Genomic DNA, 21,295 nt, shown 5'->3' with positions numbered 1-21,295 from the left:
ACAATAGGATTAAGTGTCTTATAAGTAGGTTAGAATTTGTTTGTATATAGTTTTGAATCATAATTTTTAAAAAATCCACTCAAGTAGACTCGAACTTTAACGAGATTAGTGCGATCTACTATCTATAACCCTTGGAGAAACAAGAGCAGTAATTCTAAATATAATACATTCGAATCAAGTATATTCAAATTTTATGAATACTTATGAGAAATTGTAGGGATAGATAAATGAGTGTGTGAGTAGGATAGAAAGTGTGTGAAAGTATAGCAAGTATATTATACATATATACATTTCTTTTATCTATTGTTAGAGTTCGATTACCTGTAAAAAATTCGATTCTTTACGATGCAAAGTACTTTGTATTACACGTGCAGGCAAAGTGGCACTTTGTGTGCGTGTTTTCTATGCGGAAAGCGGCCGATTTCCCACGCCGCCATCTAGCGACGACGCGGTGAGTGAATAAGCCGCATTCAAAGCCATTGCCTATGGCTATTCCCGCACCGTGCCGCCGCAAGATGGCGGCGTGCGATCGGCTACCTCGCGCACAGAAAACGCGCACAAAGTCACTTTGCCTGCTCTTGTAATACAAAATAGTATATGTATCACGTAAGAATTGACAATTATTCACTCGTGTGGGGTGGTCGCACTCGTGACCAATTGTCAACTTTCCGCACTTGATACACAATATACTATTAAATACTATTTCGAACTTTGCAGGTGTACTTATAATCTAAAATTCGAATATAACTGTTCTAGAGATTTGACAATTACAAGATATGAAATATTATTTCTTAAATTCTTATTTGAATCCTAGAAAATACAATTTTATAATTGGATTTGATTCGGATTTTCAAAATCATACATTGAATTCTAAATCCTTAATTTTTTAAATTTTGAGTAAAGTACATTTTAAATGCTATTTCCAACTTTGCAGGTGCAATGTACTTATAATCTAAAATTCGAATATAACTGTTCTAGATTTGACAATATATATGAAATATTATTTCTTAAATTATTACTTAAATCCTAGAAAATAAAATTTATCAAATAATTAATAAAAATCATAAAATAAATAAAGGTGCTCTCTCTAGCAAAGCTAATTCTATCAAAGCTTAACTTTATGAAAGTCATCGAGAGAGAGAAAAGTTCTTTTTATTATCTTAAGTATTCTCGATCGACGCAATTGCGGCGCGAATATAAAGGCGGATAAGTGGACGATTCTGTCCGCAGTCCTCGGACTGTGTTTATCGCGGCACGAAGATACTTTTTGCTTATCGGAGATCGAGCAATGCCAAACGGCTGCAAGTGCTCTCCTCATTCGCGAATCCTTGCTGCCGAAGTGGCTGCGGAATTTGCAACAGCGATGCAGCTGCATCCCATTCAAGCACACGTATGCGCACGTCGCATAATCGAAATGTACTGTCCGTGCTCTCCTCCACCTGCTTATCTATCCCCCATTCTCCTATTCTCTTTCTCCCTTGCATCTTCCTCCCTCTCACCCTACTCCCTTCTGTCTCTCTTTCGCTCCTTCGGGGTAAACGAGCATCCTTAATAATGCACAACACCGATTCTACTCTGGATCAAAGGATCCCTCCCGTGTTCGATCACCGCTAAGTTAAGCGGCTCAAGATAGATATGGAAATTCCGCGGGAGACCGATTTAATGGATCACTCTATATTATTCCGCGAATTTCTGGCGCGCATCCTTGTCTGAAGACATACGGTCTTATCTACCTGCCCTCAAGGACTTCAATTAAACGTAGAACGCTTAACATCGACCTCAAGAACGATGGTTATAGCGATTAAGTATGATTGCCAATGAGATTACTATAGATTACTTGTTAGATCTAATCTTGTATGTGGATAGTAGAAATATATCTTCAGAAAAGATATGTTAAGAGTATATTTCAAAAGATGTAATACATAGATATATAAAATATATAAATACCCATACAGCACAGATTATTGCAATTATATTGCAGCAACGTTGCAATGTTGCAAGTTGCAATGCAACATTATAAAGACATTGCAGAGATATAGGTGTACAAAATTCCAGCACACTTGTAGCAACATGACATTAATATTTCGGAAATATTGCATGTAATCCAAATTCTATAATTTATATATTGTAATATATATAAATTAATTACAACGTATTTTCATATTAATGATTTATTTACATTTATATACCTGTATATGCAACATTAGTTTATGGTTGCAATAACAATGCATTATTGCAAATTCATAACATTGCAATATTGTTGTAATATTTTGTTGCAATCTTCCAAAAAGCGGACATTTTAACATTGCTGCAATTCAACAGCAATGATGTAGCAACATTTTGCAGTAAATTTGCAATATTGCAATATTGCGGTGAAAGATTGTCGTAATGTTTTTGCAATCTATCGGTGCTGTATGGGTATAAAGATAAATCATATATAGATCATATATATCTATATAAAGATATATATGAAAAATATAAAGAGAGATTTTCGACTCGTTAGTTTTTATAATCATATTAAAAATATATAATACATAGAATTGTGCGCGTAAGTATATATTAAAAAAATTACAATATCTTATTTTAAAAATTATTTCCTTATTAGAAAACCTATATATACCCTGTTTTAAAATAGGCGCCAAAGAATGATTTTATCTTAAGAGGGAAATCCCCTAAAAATATTAGTATCGAATATTTCTAATTTATAAAAATGCAAACGAAATAGGATTTATTTTTACATTAACAAACGAGTATATTATTTTACAACTGACAGCCAAAGAAAAATCATCAAGAAAATATAAACATAATACATATATAGCTCGAGATACGAAACTAAATGATAACGATTAAATTAGGTTATGTTACGCGATATATACTTATTCGTAGGAATACTTCTTAAGTCGCTTGAATTTTCTTTTTTAAGCTATTTATATTTATTTTTCTAATAAACTGAAATCATTTAGTGACAAATACTGCACTGCATTGTAAATTGCAACACTCTATCATCATATACGTTGCTGCAACAATACCGTTTGTTATTTACAAAGAATATTTTCTTAGTTTTTAGAAGGATGTTGTCGAAACACTTAAAAATATCTGTTGAAAAGGTTTTTACAGTATACCTTTTACTTCGAGAATACAATCTTTTCATGTAGAAAATGTGTTTCTATGATATAATATGTATTTAACTGTATCGCTGTGTTATTTCTCTAAATTGAAGGCAAAATACTGCTTAAACGAACCGTTAAATCAGCCAGATTTTTCATTAATTACCATCTCAATTACATTGATACACTTTTGGAAGAGAAATGCGACGGTCAAAGGGCGGATAATTAAATTAGCTTCCCGAATGCGGAATTGGAAATTCCATCGGGTCACTTGGGTTAATTGTACGTACGCGTTCATCCAATTTCTAATCCAATATACGTCGGCTATGTATTCGGACTTCTACGCGTATAGTTTTTACATTTTGATGTAACTAGATATGCGCGAGATACGTATAGAAATTATATTCACGTCGACCTTCTAATTATATTCCGTTGAATTATTTATAATTAAAACTTTTTTTTACTTTGCTTCAGGATCGAGGATACACAAATTGGACGAATATACATGTTTCCTATATAGATTCGCACAGTGTAATACGACGAAGAAAAATTAATTATAGTCAATTTTATATTGAATGAATCTTACTAAACGTGCATTAATTTTTTAGTTATATAAGAATATTAAAATAACTATAGCAGTAAACTTTTGAAATTTATTAATGGAGCATTTTATTAATTTTAATAATACATTTTTAATTATTAAAAAAAATATTAAACTATTTAAAAAGACAATTTTTTAATCAGAGTAATGAAGTTTTAATTATTTTAAATGAATAAAAATGCTACCATTCTAAATTTAATAACTCCAAAATAAAATATAAGATTGCATATAATGCACTTTTAGTAAAAAAATCAATCCTTTTTAACCATTATTTGCGAATCGCAATTTCGTGCTATTTTATGTATTTTAAGAGAATCAAGATTTAAATTCATAACGTTATACGCATGTGTGAAGTAGATATATGTATATATTATATAAATCTACGTATGTACATACATTATACATATATATAACATTGTAATGCTCTAGATTGTAAATATTATATTACATTCTGATATTTCTGTTTTATCGCAAAACGTTAGTAAATATCGTACTATGTTTTATTGCACGTCATACAATATTATAATATTTAATAATGGGGTTATGTATTTCACAAGTAGATTCGAATTTGTATTTCGAACTCTTCATCATTACTTCAAAAATAAAAAGCGGTACTTTCCAGTAGACTCAATCCTGGACGAGATAGAACTCTTTATAAATATATCGAAAAACAAGAACAATATAAACACTTTCAAGTACATTCGAACCTGCATCAAATTATATTCGAATCTTTCATAAATAAATATTTACGTTGTTACAAATCAAAATATTAATTTTATATAAAACTATTTTCATATATAACTTTTATTATAATTTAAACTTTTTTACAAACAATAAAAAGTATAACACAAAATATTTAATACATATATGTATGTTAATATTTAATATATAATATTAATATATAATATATAATACATATATAAATTAATATTTATAATATTAATATATTATATATATGTATATATATATATATATATATAAATGTAATATAAATATTATATAATATTTAATAATATTTCATATTTCTTGTGAATATTAGGTGACTGTGGACCTGGGGAAAGATGCGGAGTTTCAGTGTTCCGTCACCGGTCAGCCACATCCGGTAATCTCATGGGCAAAGGATGGTCTTCCTATACGCGAAGGATCGTCGGGTAGGAGCAAGATTACGGGTAACGATGGCTCGACGTTGCGCATATCTTCTATCGTGCGGGATGACAAAGGGATGTATCAGTGTTTCGCCAAAAACGACTACGAGATGGTACAAGCCACGGCCGAATTGCGTTTGGGAGGTAAGGATTTGTTCGAACGTAATCTCTTATTCTCGTAAAAAAGTCTATCTAAAAACTGCTTTGATCCATTTTCGATGGTTTTTATCAATCATGAAATTTTCAAAAGTCATGCTTTAGTGGTAAAGTAAACCAGTGTAAAAAAATAAAAGCTAAAATAAAATAAATTAAGAAAATATTTTCTTTTTAAAAAATCACTAATCTAAAAACCACGAATCAATTTTTCGACAGTTTTTATCAGTCATGAAACTTTAAGAGTATAAAAACTAAATCAATGTTAAAAAAAAATTAAAAGTTGAAGCATATATAAAATTTTAAAAATACTTTCTTCTTAAAAATAATTAATAATCCTTTTTCGATGGTTTTACCAATCACAAAACTTTAAAAAGTATCATACTGAATAAATTGTGATAAATCGAAGTAAAAAAAATTGAAAAAGAAAGTGTCGAAAATTTTTTAAATGTTTTTTAAAAATATTATATTGTATTTTTTTACCAAATTAAACTTATTTATTAAATGTGTGCTTTTATATTATAGAATATAAAGCTTACTTAAATAAATTAATGTTATTTTTATACATAATTGTGCGAGATATATCTTAATAAAAAGCATACATATGCAACTCACTATCTGGAATTTCTTTTTTTTTCAATTCTTGTTTTAATTTCCACTTTCTGTTCGAAACAGAAAAAGTTGGGAGAGATACGTTTTCGAGGTATAGTAATATAACGGATGTATTTAAAGTACCATATACGAACCTCGATAAGGGAGGAGATAGGAAAAAGGGGGTTAAACGCAGACGAGCATCCGCGCAACTTTAGCAAAGTTTTATGAAAGTTCGCTCCAGAAAATAATAAGACCAAATTAAGGCTATTAACGGTACACCATTAACCGGCGGAAAACTCCTATTGCCAAAGTTTTGTCTCTTCTTTCCTTCCTTTTTTTGCGACTTTTCGCAGTTTTTATCGACTGTTTTAAGCTACGAGTCCGTTAAGTAGACAAAAGCATTGCCAGGAAACCGCCTTATTAAGCTACTGAACGACGTATTTTTTTAATTAAGGTTCATCCATGCGACGCATCCAGCTTTTATTATTCAATTACGTGCAAGCACGATAGGAGGAACATGAAATGGCGTAATAATTTATATCGGATTACAGAGACAGCTAAAAAATAAATTTTTCGAAAATATTTGTCTATGGCGAAAACTGATATTTGCTAGAATGCAGTTTCAAAATAAATGAATTTTTATCGGACAGAGGGAAAAAAGAAATAAAATAAATTCATTCATTTTACGATTGTACATTCCTAAAATTATTACTATTACTATGCTATAAATATAAATATAAATAATATCACTAATATATTAATAACTTAAAAATATTTGTTATCAATAAAAAGTATATTTTTACTAATTTTTTGCATGAATTATAAAATCAGCTTTTAAAAAAGTATTATTTATTCCGAATGCATCACGGATTAAATTCGAATTTCCTAGCCAAGAAAATCAAAAGTTCCGAGAGAAATGTTCGGAGGTGGGAATTCTCGGCGTATATTAGAGATCCCTTTCTTCGCCTTCTCGTTCTTGAGCCAAGATCTTGTTCAATAGGTGCAATCGAATTCCTTCATCGGCGCAAGTCGATTGTTCCTAGAACTTAGGGTGTTCTCTAGGACACAAGCGACAAGCGCGCAGGTACACTCTCTCGCATACAGATCGACCGAGGAAAATAAGGGCGGCGAGTTAGAGAGGAATACTCCCCGACCATACCGCGAGGGGTTGACGGGGTGAAATGTGCGGGCTTCGAGATAAAAAAAGGGGGATGAAAGGGGAAGAAAAAGCGGAGAAAATGCTTAACGAGGGCGATGCATAATGGAGAAAGGAGAAATCCACTAGCCGGCGTGCCGTGAAATAAATACGCGCCATTTGTCTTAGTCAGAGGAGAGGTAGGGGTTTCGGTCGACCGGAGAGAGAATGGAAAGAGAAGGTGAGAAAGAGAGCGGGAGTGAAGAGAGAGAGGGAGAATCGCGGGCCAAGATGAACGTGGACGAATATTCCGTCGTCGTCGTCGTCGTCGTCGTCGTCGTCGTCGTCGTCGTCGTCGTCGTTCTTTCCACACGTACTCGTCGCCTTTAAAACGTTGGCAGAGACGATGGGCGGTGTTTTCGTGCGACATAATCCATTACCTTAAACGACCGCTGTCGCTTTCTCGACCGTCTTAAGATGCCCGTGCGAGGACGGATGCGGACCCGTTCGGACACCTTCATATTAGTTTCCGCCGTCTCCGTATCGTTTGGATTAAAAGGATTATAAATAGAGAAACTCGGGGTTGATATATAGAATTGTTTTTATTGATATATTGTATTCACAGTAAATGTAAAATTTTCAATAATTTATAAATCAATTTAAAAAAAAATAAAATCATACTTAGAATGTAAATATAAAATAAATATAAATATAAAACTTATAAGGACAAAAGTTTAGTCCAATTTGGCAATTTTTATACTCTCAATTCTTTAAAAAATGCTTTAATTAAATCTCCCACCTCTACCTTAAACGACCGCTGTCGCTTTCTCGACCGTCTTAAGATGCCCGTGCGAGGACGGATGCGGATCCGTTCGGACACCTTCACATTAGTTTCCTCCGTCTCCATATCGTTTGGATTAAAAGGATTATAAATAGAGAAACTCGGGGTTGATATATAGAATTGTTTTTATTGATATATTGTATTCACAATAAATGTAAAATTTTCAATAATTTATAAATCAATTTAAAAAAAAAAAATCATACTTAAAATGTAAATATAAAATAAATATAAATATAAAATTTATAAGGACAAAAGTTTAGTCCAATTTGGCAATTTTTATACTCTCAGTTCTTTAAAAAATGCTTTAATTAAATCTCCCATTTCTACCTTAAACGACCGCTGTCGCTTTTTCGAAAGTCTTAAGATGCGAGGACCCCTTCGGACACCTTCACATTAGTTTCCGCCGTCTCCGTATCGTTTGGATTAAGAGGAGGTTCTAGTCCAAAGGCCCGAAAATTAACGTAATTTCAGGAATTTTTTTTGAGCAAACGTAAATCTTTTTTGAAAAAACTGTGGCATTTATTAGTACATATTTGACGAATCATACAAAATTTTGTCGAGCAAAAATAATTAAAAATGGTGGCTCCAGCCCTCACTGAAGAAAGCCGTGCGCGGCGATAGTGAATGTGCGCGAAGCACTCTACAGCCCTGCCAAGTGATTTGAAACAAAAAAACGAAAAATATTCTTAAACTAGATGAAATTCGGGGGGCCTTATGAATTTCCGATTTTTAAAAAACCTTTTTAAAAAAAAATGGCGGCCATTTGAAAAAAAAACCTGTTTTTCCTATTTTTTTTTGGCTTTAATGTTAAAAAAAAATATTAAAAAATTGTTTTAAAAAAAAAACGCTTCCTGAAGGCCCCCTAAATTGAATAAGCTTTAATTTGAGCCGTCAAACATCAAAATCGGTTCAGTCGTTGAAGCGGAATCGTGCTTCGCGCGCAAAAAAAAGGTGTTTCGAGAAAAACGTGTTTAAAGTTTGACGAAGAAAAATAAATAAATAAATAAATTAGATATGAAAATATCCTTTTGCCTACACATTTTCAAGACCCAAAGAATGAAAATAAAGCAACAAAAAAAATTTTTTTTTGATCGATTTTGACTAGAACCTCCCCTTAAAAGGATTATAAATAGAGAAACTCGGGGTTGATATATATATATAGAATTGTTTTTATTGATATATTATATTTACAAACGTAAAATTTCCAATAACTTATAAATCAATTAAGAAAAAATAAAATCATACTTAAAATATAAAATAAATATAAATATATATATATATATGTATATATGTATATATATATAACGTTTATAAGGACAAAAGTTCAGTCCAATTTGTCACTCTATACTCTTAGCTCTTTAAAAATTCTTCAATCAAAATCTCTCAGAGAAGATTCGATAAGGAATAGTTCAGTATTTAATTTTATTCTTCTCTAATGAAGTGAGCTGAAATGTTCACGAAATGTTGGAATCAAACAAAAAGAGTACGCGGTTCAAACCTGAAAACCAATTCTAATAAAACTTACTAAATTTTGAAGTCTTTATTGATTCGCTCGAAATCTTTCATCTATATTAATTCTTTACATTTAGAAAAAGAGGAAAAGACGAAAGAGGAGAAATATTAAAGCTTAGGTTGGGCTAGGTTAGATTAATTGTAAGTTAAAAATCAAAACTTTTTGATTGAGTTGTAAATCTTCTATTTTAAGCGGTTATTTTGCTTTAAATTTTGCTAATCTCTGACAAAAAAATGTTGAGAAAATATTATAAATATATTATTATAATTATATCAATGTTTTTTTCTACTCTCTTCATGACTTGCCTTAATAATAAATTAGATATAAAATAAATCCGTAAATTAAATTGTTCTTTTATGACTGTGCGTGATGAATCGTGTATGTGCATTGTGTATAAAATTTAGAAAAAAATTCCTAAAATATTTTATTTTTTTCTAGAATAAATGGAACATATGAAAATATTCCACTGATTATTTTTATCGCAATTAAACGATATCCCAGTGGAAAAAGCTGCTGGCAGCAAGTCGGAAAGTGGAACGATGAAACGGAGATCGCGCTTTAAATCGCCGGTAGCAGCAGTAACACACACGTACACACAGCCATTTGGCATTTTCCTTCTTCCCGCAAAAAAAATAAATAAATAAATTGTTGCAAGTGTAAAATACATATAAACTAGCAATATAAATTGCCATTTTTCACGATATTCTTATTTGAGAGATATTTGAAAGACATTGCCGTATAAACGTACATATTTATTACAATACATTTACTCGAGTCGCGATACACGATACGGAAATCGTTACTGATTGTGAGAGATACTCTACCGAGCAATTTACGAGTTCGTTTTAATGCGATTTGCAATGCCGCGTGTGTTGTCATCGTCGTCGACGTCATTGTCGTCGTTGCGATGTGAAATGCGAAATAATTGGACGGCTTGGGTAAGCCTCTTATGTAACAAGAGAGAAGAATCAAAGAGGCGAGGTTCCATAACGATCATAAATCACGTTAGAACGGCGGCAAAGGGAAGGAGAATAAACAAAAAATATATATATACAGGGTGTTTACGTAATATTTGGATAAATTTCTAAGGCGTTCCTTTGCGCCAAAATATAGAAAAAAGTTAATATATATCCGTAATCAAAAATGAGTGGTTGCGAAATTATAGTAAAACGAGAATGTTATTAGATAATCATAAGTAAGCATAAATTTTAACTCATAAGAAATACTTAAAATAGCCGTCAAATATTTAATTAGAAACCAGCCATTGACATGGCGAAGTAAGGATTGTCGAACTATTTCAAAGATTTCCAGACGATTTCATATAATGTTCCCAATTTTGCTATCATGTATTTTTTGTAAGTAAGCCTTAAATTAAAATTCTATTGAATTAAATTCTAACCTGACATTAACTGAAAAAAGTGGTTTCGTTAATATTTTATTTCTATAAGGCTTAGTTTGCGAGAAACCTTTTATTTTCAATCATTTATAACTCAAAGATTAATTATTGTTGCCTTGACACTTTTACTGATTGTGAGGAAAAATCGTCTTCAAATGATTCAAATGATAAGGAATCAGCCATGAACAAATTTTCTGGTAGGTCTGAGACACCCTGTATCTATATTACGTTAAAAGAGAAGACAAGATTTTTGTCGACGGCATTTTCACGATTTGTTTGACGGTACAAAGGATCCGCGCGATGAAACGCGCAGGCAAAACTGAGCAGAAAAGCTGCTAATCCGCGCGACGAAATAAACGCTTTTGAGCGCGAGCCAAATGAGAACGTAACTGAATCAGCATCGCCGCTAAAAGCAAAGTTCTTCCCGCTGCGATTGTAATTCTCTCGACTGCCGATGTTACAAACAAATCGAAATTTGCGCGCTTATACACATTTACAGAAATCGGAAAAAATGGTATGTTTACTGAAAAAATTGTATTCTCATTTTAAGAATTTTCCATTTATTTTTAAAATATCCTGTTCTAAAATAGAATCAAAAAGGATTTAATTGTTTCTAGAGGGAAATCCTCTAAAGATTAATATCAGATATTCTTAATTTAAAAAACTGTAGACAAAATGAAATTTATTTTTATTAATAAAAGTACACTATTTGACAGCACAAGGAAAAGAAGACCATAAAAATAGCATTTTAACTCGCTCAAATTTTCTTTTTCAAGCCATTTTTTAATACTTTATCAATTCTTCTAATAAATTAAAATCATTCGATGACAAACATTGCACTGCACTATAAATTGCAACACTTATACATAATCATATACGTTATTGCAACAATACAATTATGCATCAAATAAATAGTATGCATAAAAAATATTGGAATTTGTTATTAAATTAATATGTAGTTAGTTTTAAAGAATTTTCTAGAAATATATAAGATATATATTAAGAGGAAAATTTTATAATATACAATTTACTTACTTTAAGAATACAATTTTTTCATGCTATTAACATTTTTATTATTGTGCTCTATGCATTATTGATCGAGAGAGACGTTTATTTATTTTAATTCTATTCTAGTGATTTAGAGGAGCCACGATTGAATTTCTTCAAGAGAAATACAAACTCAAGATATTTTTATAAAATTCTCTACATTCCTTTAAATAACTTTATATGTGAATATTTTTTTAGAATCGTAAAATGTTATACGAAATAAAATAAGATATTATTGTTACGGTCTCAAAATTATAACAAAACTTCTTGTTTTTATTCTCACGATATTCGAACAAAAAGATAATTTTGGTCTCTTCAAAAAAGTATTAAAAATGACATTGTACTAAAATGCTTTATTGTAATTTTGTATCGATTTATATGTCAAATCGAGCACATCTCTCTTGTTCTTTTTATCATCTTTTGCGCCCGTTTTATGCGCCTTAATCGAAAGCTACCGCTGCAGCACTCGATTAAAGCTAAAATCGGGCCGGTTAGTCTGAAAAGGGTTGAAAATTTTATCTGAGATGCTTTTAGTGTCTCTTAAAAAAGACGTAATAATAATAATAATAATAATAATAACAATAGTAATAATAATAATAAAGAATTTCATTGTTGTTCCAAGATACTATTGCCATGTTCCCATATATGTTTCGTATTCAACAATCTGGTTTAAATTAATTAATTTCACGTAACGATTTTCTTTCTCTTTCTGGATCACAGACACAATACTGACGGAAAGGACAGCTTTAAATCGCGGTTAGTACTAATGGACATTGATGTAATAGGGTCTCGGGCTAAGTTGCGCGCTGATGGCCGGGGTTAACTAATCCCGGATTAGTAATTCGCTGTGTTATATTAGATTACAGTAACAGAGTGTGTGCAATATATATGTACATACGGAATATCTTGCGTCATTAGTCCCTAAACCTATATTTATTTATAATTTGTATTTATTTTCAATTTTAATTATCATACAAATATATTATATAAATATTATATTAAAAATAATAAGATAATAAATAATCTAAAATTTATAATACTTTTTCTTCTCTTTTTATCGCTTGAACGTTGTCTGATATAGTCGTTTATTTTACGAGCGTGATAAATTTTAGAAAAAGATCATACCTTTCTTTGATCTCGTTTCTACTTAATTTTCACGAAGATTTAATTCAATTCATTAGTAACATCCGTAAGTTGATAACTTTTTTTAACGATATTTTATATATATTTTTTTACGCGCCAGCAATATAACGCAATATTAAACGCCAGAGCGTTAAATAATTTTCCGGTTCTGATTCTGGCAAACTTCCACTTTGTTGACGGCGCGCATCGTCAAATAGATAGTCTGGTCCGAGATAAATAACGAGGAATCGTGCTCGCGATGGATCGCGGGCAACGGTCACTGTTTGCATGCATTAATGACACAAAGCTCGATGTGTAATAGCCTGGCGCGAAGCGATTGCGCGAACGCGCGGATGACGATGCGAAATCGAGCCATTGCTACAAATCTGTCAAGGATTATACACCACGTGCACGGGAGCGATACACACACGCGATATGTCCGCCAAAACCTGACAGAAACATTTGCACGTCGATACAAGAAGCGTGTAATTCGATGATGGCTGCGAGAAAAAATAAAAGTGCTGGAAATGCGATGCCTTCTTTTATAGAACAAGATTAATTTCAATGTGACATATTCTTCGGACTAGTTGGAGTCGATTAACTTTCGTTCAAAATGGCCGGAGGGGGCTTCTAATAGCTTTTGAGGTTATGAGCGAAAATAAAGAGCTTTTCCCTAAAGTAGGACACGTCTTTACTTAATGGAACTAAAAGCCTGAAATCGCGCGTCATAGAGGGCGGGTAGTAGTTAATCATCATTACACGTGTATATAAAGTATGCATTTGTCTTTTTATTGATTCAAACCATTATACCTTAAAGAATTAGACACATTTTATAACTTTGTTTAAGGGGATTCTTCACGATTGTCAGCTTTATCAACCAACTATTATTTTCGTACTTCTAGTCTTTTGTCGCATTAATTTGACAGTATTAAAAATGCTTCTCTACAATTGCAATACATATATCAATGATCCCAGGAAAGTTCAATTTCATATGATAAACGAGAAATAATTATGAAATTATAGCTTTCCTTATCTACTTTTACCTCAATGTGACGTCTCGAATGACAGATGAGCTGTCAACTCATCATATTAGGTTATCATACACCTTGAATAAGTTCTCGCTGTTTTTTTTGTTAAAAAAAACATTTATTTAAAATATAAGGCTTACAATAACTTTACTCAAAGTATTGTCCATCATTAGAGACCACACAGCAATGCCTCCAATTCTTTGTCTTCAAACTTTGTCGGTGCTCCAGAACGTTCTTTATCTTCAAGGTCAAAGTCATTATTTTTAAAGCGCCTAAACCAGTCTCTGCATGTCGTATTCGACAGAGCATTGTCACCATATGTTTCAACAAGAATTCTGTGTGCTTCAGCTGCAGATTTCTTTTGAATAAAGCAGTGCAATAAAATTCCCCGCAAAAACACTTTATTTGGCACAAAAGTAGACATTTTCGCAATAGGTAATTAAACACGTGGTTGACACTGTGGTAAACTGTATCTACTAGAATTTGAGGTTACATATAGTACTACTTAGCTGATGCGTTTCCGTACGAAATTCCATGCACAGAGTGCCGCTACGCCATCTTTTAAGAAACAGCGAGAACTTATTCAAGGACCTAATATTATATACTTTATATAAAAAATATACATTTTGTATAAATATAAACACAAGATCCCTGAGATTAACATACATAAAAAAGCATTATCTTCTAAATTTAGATTAAAAGTTCCATATAAATACAGTTTGTATTATGATTTGTACGTACGTGTGCGTGCGTTGTAAGTATAATAGAACCAAAAAACAGCAATACATATTTACCTTCAAACTTATAATATAGTATTAAACGTAGCAGAAAGTGACTCCATGTGTGCCATATGTATACATAGATTTTTAATACATGTTTGATCTGGGATGATTTATAGTTTAAAGTATCTGTAATTATTCTTCAAGAATCAGTCGATAATTACCAATATTTTTAATTCCAAAATGAGTGCGCTATTATTTTGTCGTCGTTCGCTGAGGGATCTCCTTAATATATAAAATTAAGAAATTTATTGTGTGTTGCCTTTATTTTGAGTAGGAAATGCATTACGCATATCCCCGTCCTTTGGGGGAAGTTTGGAGGTTATGTGGGATTCTCTCTATTTAACAGGCCTAAATCCACACGGTGGCTATCCACGTGCATGTTGAAAGCTTCCTGGGAACTGACAATATACCATTACTTCCGGGAAAATACATTAAAGCCTACCAAAAAGGCAGGTTGATCATCACATCATACAATTTCACTTTTCCACAAGTTTATATCTCTTCCAAAGTCTCAATCACTCAATGTCTCACGTTCGCTCCGTTCGAAAAGCTCGACATATGCCATATCTATATACCTTACGCATAAAAAAATCTCTACTTTTTGGAAATGTATCACACTCGGCGTATGTATACACCTCGGCAATCCAATTCGCGAGCTTACATTCTCCGATGCCCGCGTCGCACAGTATGTGCAGTCGGTCGATTCGCGCTGACGACGGTGCAACGCAATAATGACTCTCGTGTTCGCGCGCGACGAGATAATACGAGATACGAGACGCGAGGCCTCGCGAAACTCGGGGCGTGGCACGCGTGCAATGGCGCATTCTGATTTACGCCGTGAGCAAACAGCCGCGACACGAATCAACTGGGCTAATCCCAGCTACGTCGCCTCTACCCCGCTTCCCTTCCTCCCTCCATCTTCCCTGTTGGGTTATATTGTCGGGGTCTATAATTTGGGGTTAATTCACCGGGCGGCACTCGAGTTCAGGCGTCAAACCGCAGATCGATAGTTCCGCCTGCGCGCACCGCGGGGCTTGTCATGTAAATGTTGCGTGCATTATAGCCTCTGCCCTTCTACCCTTCCCCCCCCCCCCCGTCCCTCTTCTCGCCTTGCGGCGACCCAGGGCCATTTCCACGGCGATGCCCGCCGCAGGCGGGCAGCGGCAGGCTCTCCGAAGCGTTGCAATGCACCTGATTCAGGTACGCGCTCAGCGGCGTGTCAACATTCCGGTGGAGGCCTAACTCGAATGCCTCACGATAATCCAATTGCACAATGAAACAGCCTCAGAATCTTGGCTTATAAAAAAAGAATGAGCAAGGTCATGATCGTTTGTCGTTTGAATCTATAATATATTGCAAAAGTAATTATATTCTCATTTTAAGGATTTTCCAACTTATTTTTAGAATACTCTATTCTAAATTGGTCAAAAGAGGGATTTTTAAGAAGGGAATCCTCTAAATTCTAAAGATTAGGATCAGATCGATAAAAATTTAGATGAAATGGCATTTATTTTTACATTACAAGTACATTGTTTTACATATAGAAGCAAAAAGGTCATAAAAACATAGAATAGTACATATAACACATACACCACTTGGGTACTGAATAATTAAAGTAGGATCCTCAATGATTACATTATTTGCTTGTAAACTTCTTTCAGAAATTTTCTCTTTCAAACCCTATCTTAGCACACACTTTATTTATTCTTCTAATAAATTCAAACAATTTAATGACAAACACCACACTGCACTGTAAATTTCAACACTATATAATCATATACGTTGCTGCAACAATATGACCATTTAACTCCAAATTAATAGTTGGCATAAAAAACATACAACTGTTTGTTATTAACAAAGAATATATTTTTAAAGGTGAAGTAGGCTAAATTGACCAACACTGGCTATGTTGATAGATTCTTTTATTAAAAAAGAAGCAACGTTTTGACCCTAAATTGGGTCCTCTTCAGACTAAAAAATTAGAATTATACAATCTATGTTATATACATAACGAAAAAACCGTCAATTACAGAAATGAATATAATAAAGAGATATGAAATACCTGTTGTGATAAAATATGGTTGTAAAACTACATAGAAAACTATTGAAACATTAGTATGGAAAATAATTAAACACAACTTGACAAAGAAATTTCTAGTAACACCACAAGTAGTGTTCACTTTGAAGGAACGACATATAACTAAATCGAAACATACACAGGTCAACGCATTAGTATCAATTATTAATATATATTTTTAGTTTTAAAGAATATTTTAGAAACACTTGAAAATATCCGTTAAAAACGATTTTATAATATATATACATCCTCTTTTTTATTTCGGGAATACAATTTTTCGTTGAGGAAGAAATTTTCGACAAAATAAATTTTTGAAGTAAACTTTACTATAATAATGTCATTATTGTCTTTAATTTTCAAACTTATTATTATCTTCATGTTTTGTTTAGATTTTTTCTACCTTGTACCCCGGTATTGCGGTTGTTTAGAAACACAAGCTTGTTTGTGCACGAATAGCAGCTTGAGAAGTCCTGAGAAATTCTCTCTTCTTTTCTGTCTCTTTCTCTCTCCTTCTCTCTCTTTCTCTCTCTGACAGCACAATTTGAGGAAAATCCCGACTATCGCACGGAGATTTTCCGTGAATATTCCCACTGTTGGGCGAGTTATATACAGGATGGATTTAGACTGTACTACACACGAAGCACGCCGCAATTTCGAAATTCTTACAGCTGCACCTAGTCGCGTGCCAATGCAATTCGCGTGTGGTGACATCGTTACGCTATTCAGTAAAAGTAAACATTTTTACTTAAATTTACAACCCCTCTTTGATTACTGTCGCGGTAATCAACGAGAGGTTGTAAATTTTCTAATCTCTCAGAAATTTTATTAATTTACAATACATATTGATATATATATATATATATATATATATATATATATATATATATCATTTGATGAAATTATTAAATATCAGTTTCAAAACGGGACATGCTTTGACGATAAAATCCCCTAAAATAAACCAATTAATATTATTTCAAAAAGTAATTATTAAATTTGCAAATTAGTTTTTCAAGTAAATATAAACGTTCGAAATATATTACATCAAATATATAAAATGTTAAAAAAATACTTTAGAACTTGCAGGAGAAATATAATAAATATTTATTAACGAAATGTAATAAAAATATTTTAGAAAATATAGATGGAAAAATGAATTCTATCCAAAAATTAAAAGCAATGTTAAATTTCAAAGAAAATAATTTGTTTGCCTCTATTATTCATCGCATACAATGTGAAAACAAAGCATTATAACTTACACATTTGGATGTTTACAAGAAATGCATTCTTCTTTCATTTACACACATGTTTTATATCAGCGAATACAAAATACGCGTCAAATGAAAAGAAATTCTGAATAGAATTTTTGAAAGAATTCGCAATATTTTGTGATACGAAATTGTATAAAGCATATGTAGAAATGAAAGAAAGATACATTTTTTATGGTTTATTTGTCTAATAAAATATCAGAATAAGAGAAAATATAAAAATTTCTTCGTGTCACATTACATAAATAGGGCCAGCTAAATCATTTGCTTTATATCAAAATTGAAAATTGCTTCCAATTGTAATGTAATTGATTTTTCCATCTATGTTTATTATTTTCTACTTGATTCAATGAGAATACTATGTATTCTACAAATCTCTTTTTTTAATACATTATAAATAATGAAAATGTGTTGCGATAATAATCACGAAACAATGTAACTTAATTAAAGCAAAGATAAATTTTAAATTTCATCATATAAAATTTTTAACGCAAATTATAATTAATAAATAGATTTCCTGAAATACTCGTACGTAAAATATATATTTTCTTGTATACTATAAATTGAATTATACTTTCTTTGTTTTTTTTTTTAAATTAATGAATAATTTTTTAATTCGCAGCAAGATTCTTTTAATATTATATGTCTGAATTTTTTATTGCCTTTCTAGACGCAGCGCCTCAACTTCTGTACAAGTTCATCGAGCAGACGATGCAGCCCGGTCCTTCAGTGTCACTCAAGTGTATCGCGATGGGCAACCCCACGCCGCATTTCTCCTGGACATTGGATGGGTTTCCTCTTCCGCAAAACGACAGGTAAAACGAGAGTAGTTTGCGTCGCAAGGATCTTTGTTTGTTTCAAACGATGAAAAAAAGCGAGGCGATCTGCTAATAACCGCGTTTTTCCCTCTCGTTCTTTCTTCAAACGGAAAGTCCATGGCACCAAAATCAAACGTTGTACATACACGGAGAGATTATTCGCGGATTATTAACCTTAGGGTATTACACCGGGATCGTCCATCGTGGAAAATCGGTGTGGAAGCGGGATTTCCATCCGATCGGGATCTCCTCGTGGGAGCGCGCCTCGATAGACCCCCGCGGGCTTCGATTCTCTGAACCAATTGAGAGGAAAATTACCAATCACGCTGTTCAGTCTGGACGTTTTTAAAAGCCGACCGAATTCCAAAACGATGGATTTAACGGGCGCTCACATAAGTCGAGCAGACGGTCGATAATTCTGCGATCCCGATGATTATCGCCGTGAGCGAGTCGCGATAAGAATAATCTTGTTCAGAAAGGGGGATCGTTTCTGAGAAAAGTTATATCTTCTTGGGGAAAAATGCCAAGCTGTCTATCATGAGAAATACACTTTCTCGCTAATAGCACAACATATCCGAAAGATATTTAGAGGATATTCGGAGGACATTTGAACATTCTCAGGATGTTTTCTGAATGTCTTCGGGATATGTGTGCTGTTAGGGTTATGATAAAGACTTAACCTGCATGCCAGATGATTCGTAATAAATAATAATTTACAAGTTGGATTTAATCTATGAATATTGTAGAGAATATATTATACACGTGTAAAGCTGGGTATACACTTAGCGAACGAACAGTGAATGTGAACAGGATGTTTTCTGAATGTCTTCGGGATATGTGTGCTGTTAGGGTTATGATAAAGACTTAACCTGCATGCCAGATGATTCGTAATAAATAATAATTTACAAGTTGGATTTAATCTATGAATATTGTAGAGAATATATTATACACATGTAAAGCTGGGTATACACTTACAATTAGCGAACGAACAGTGAATGTGAACGTTTGAACATTATTATTTGCGTTCATAGATTGTTCATTTTTTCTTGCTTGCACTAAACATTAGCATTCGATTAATAATAAAATTTAATGCAATAAAAAAAATTGTTTGAACTGTTGAAAAAAAGAATGTTTGAACTTCTGCATTTACTGTTTGACACTTTTTAAGGAGATCAGATCCTAGAATAGAGTCTCGATAGAACACAATATTTTTTTCTGCTCGGAAAAGCTCTACAATATTTTACTTAAATATCGAAAAATATTACGAAATTATTTTTATTTTGAAAATAATAAATGTTAATTTATTGTACCACATTTTGAAATATATGTTGATTTGTTCAAATCTAACCTATATGATAGATACATTATTTTGAAATAAGAAATTTTGTAAAAAACTTTATTACTCAAAATTACTTGCAGATGTCTAGCACTGATGAACGATAAAAAATTCTCGACAATATTGATTTACGCTTCAGATTCGAGCTTTGAGGTTCATTCGATATAAAATTTTCAACAATTTTCTCTTCGAAAGATCGCCATGTATACCAAGCAGATATAGGTATAGGTAGGTAGGTAGGTTAGTAAAACAGTGGTGATTTGCTTGCAGATTCATGATAGGCCAGTACGTGACGGTACACGGCGACGTGATATCCCATGTGAACATAAGCGCAGTGCGGGTGGAGGATGGTGGCGAGTACAGGTGCTCGGCGGTGAATCGCGTCGCAAAGGTGCATCACGCGGCCCGGCTCAATATTTATGGGCTGCCTCATGTGCGACCGATGGGTAACTATGCCGCCGTGGCCGGCGAGACGACCGTCATCAAGTGTCCCGTCGCGGGTTTTCCTATCGCCAGTATCACCTGGGAGAAAGGTTTGGCACCATATGAATCAGTGGTTTTCCACCTTCGATTTAAAAAAAAAATTTTTTTTTACTTTTAAATTTTGAAATTTTTGAAAATTTTTTTTTTAATTTAAATTTTTTTAAATTTGAAAAACTTAAAAAAATATCGTACTTTTTTTAAATAAATGCGTATTATAGATCGAATAAATTAATAAGAATCCTATCTATTATTATTCAATATTTGAAAATTTTTTAATTTTGGAAATTTTGAAAAAATTGGAAATTTTTTAATTTTGAAAAATTCTTTTTCAAAAAAAGTTTCGACCGTTTTTTTCTCTTTTCTTAAATAAATGCTAGATCAAATAAATTGGATAATGAGAATTATAATAATTTTTATTAGTTTTAAAATTTTGGAAATATATAAATTAAAAAAAAATTATTTTAAACTTTTAAATTTTTAAAGTTTTTAAATTCTTAAAATTTTTTTCAAAAAATATCGTATATTTTTAATCCTTTTAAAATAAATGCATGTTGGATGGAATGAATGAATGAGTAAAAATCCTATTCTATTATTAAATACAATGAAAGTAATTCACGTACGAAGAGATTATAATGCAAAATTTGTGAGCACAATTTCAATTTGTTTGATTGTTTCAAGAACTCATAGCAAGAATAAAAGAGATGATAATATTGCTAAGATATATTTTTACATATTTCTAATAAATGAAAAAGATATGGATTGTGAATTGAAAACCACTGGTATGGATCGAAGAAGATGAAATTTTTCGCTATACAATTCTTTCATCGACAAGATCTTTGCTTTACTATTTTA

The 21,295-nt window shown here is 32.3% G+C and overlaps 1 protein-coding gene and 1 long non-coding RNA gene across 2 annotated transcripts in view; one reads left to right on the top strand and one right to left on the bottom strand.

The window, feature by feature from the left end:
* Positions 1–21,295, top strand: part of LOC114942144 (cell adhesion molecule Dscam2) — a 250,788-nt gene that overhangs the window by 185,579 nt on the left and 43,914 nt on the right. Inside the window, 3 exon segments of the mRNA XM_085488400.1 lie at positions 4,748–4,997; positions 18,477–18,621; positions 20,231–20,493. Of these exon segments, the coding sequence (XP_085344526.1) occupies positions 4,748–4,997; positions 18,477–18,621; positions 20,231–20,493 (658 nt within the window).
* Positions 13,423–15,498, bottom strand: LOC114942141 (uncharacterized). The gene is made up of 2 exons (XR_003821758.2): positions 14,937–15,498; positions 13,423–14,862 (listed from the first exon to the last, which is right to left on the bottom strand). It is a non-coding gene; the product is annotated as an uncharacterized LOC114942141 (long non-coding RNA).

This window comes from Nylanderia fulva, unplaced genomic scaffold (assembly GCF_048542155.1).
Source record: "Nylanderia fulva isolate GAGA-0341 unplaced genomic scaffold, ASM4854215v1 Scaffold69, whole genome shotgun sequence".
NCBI classification, from domain to species: domain Eukaryota; kingdom Metazoa; phylum Arthropoda; class Insecta; order Hymenoptera; family Formicidae; genus Nylanderia; species Nylanderia fulva.
This window is presented reverse-complemented; position numbering and strand designations above follow the sequence as displayed.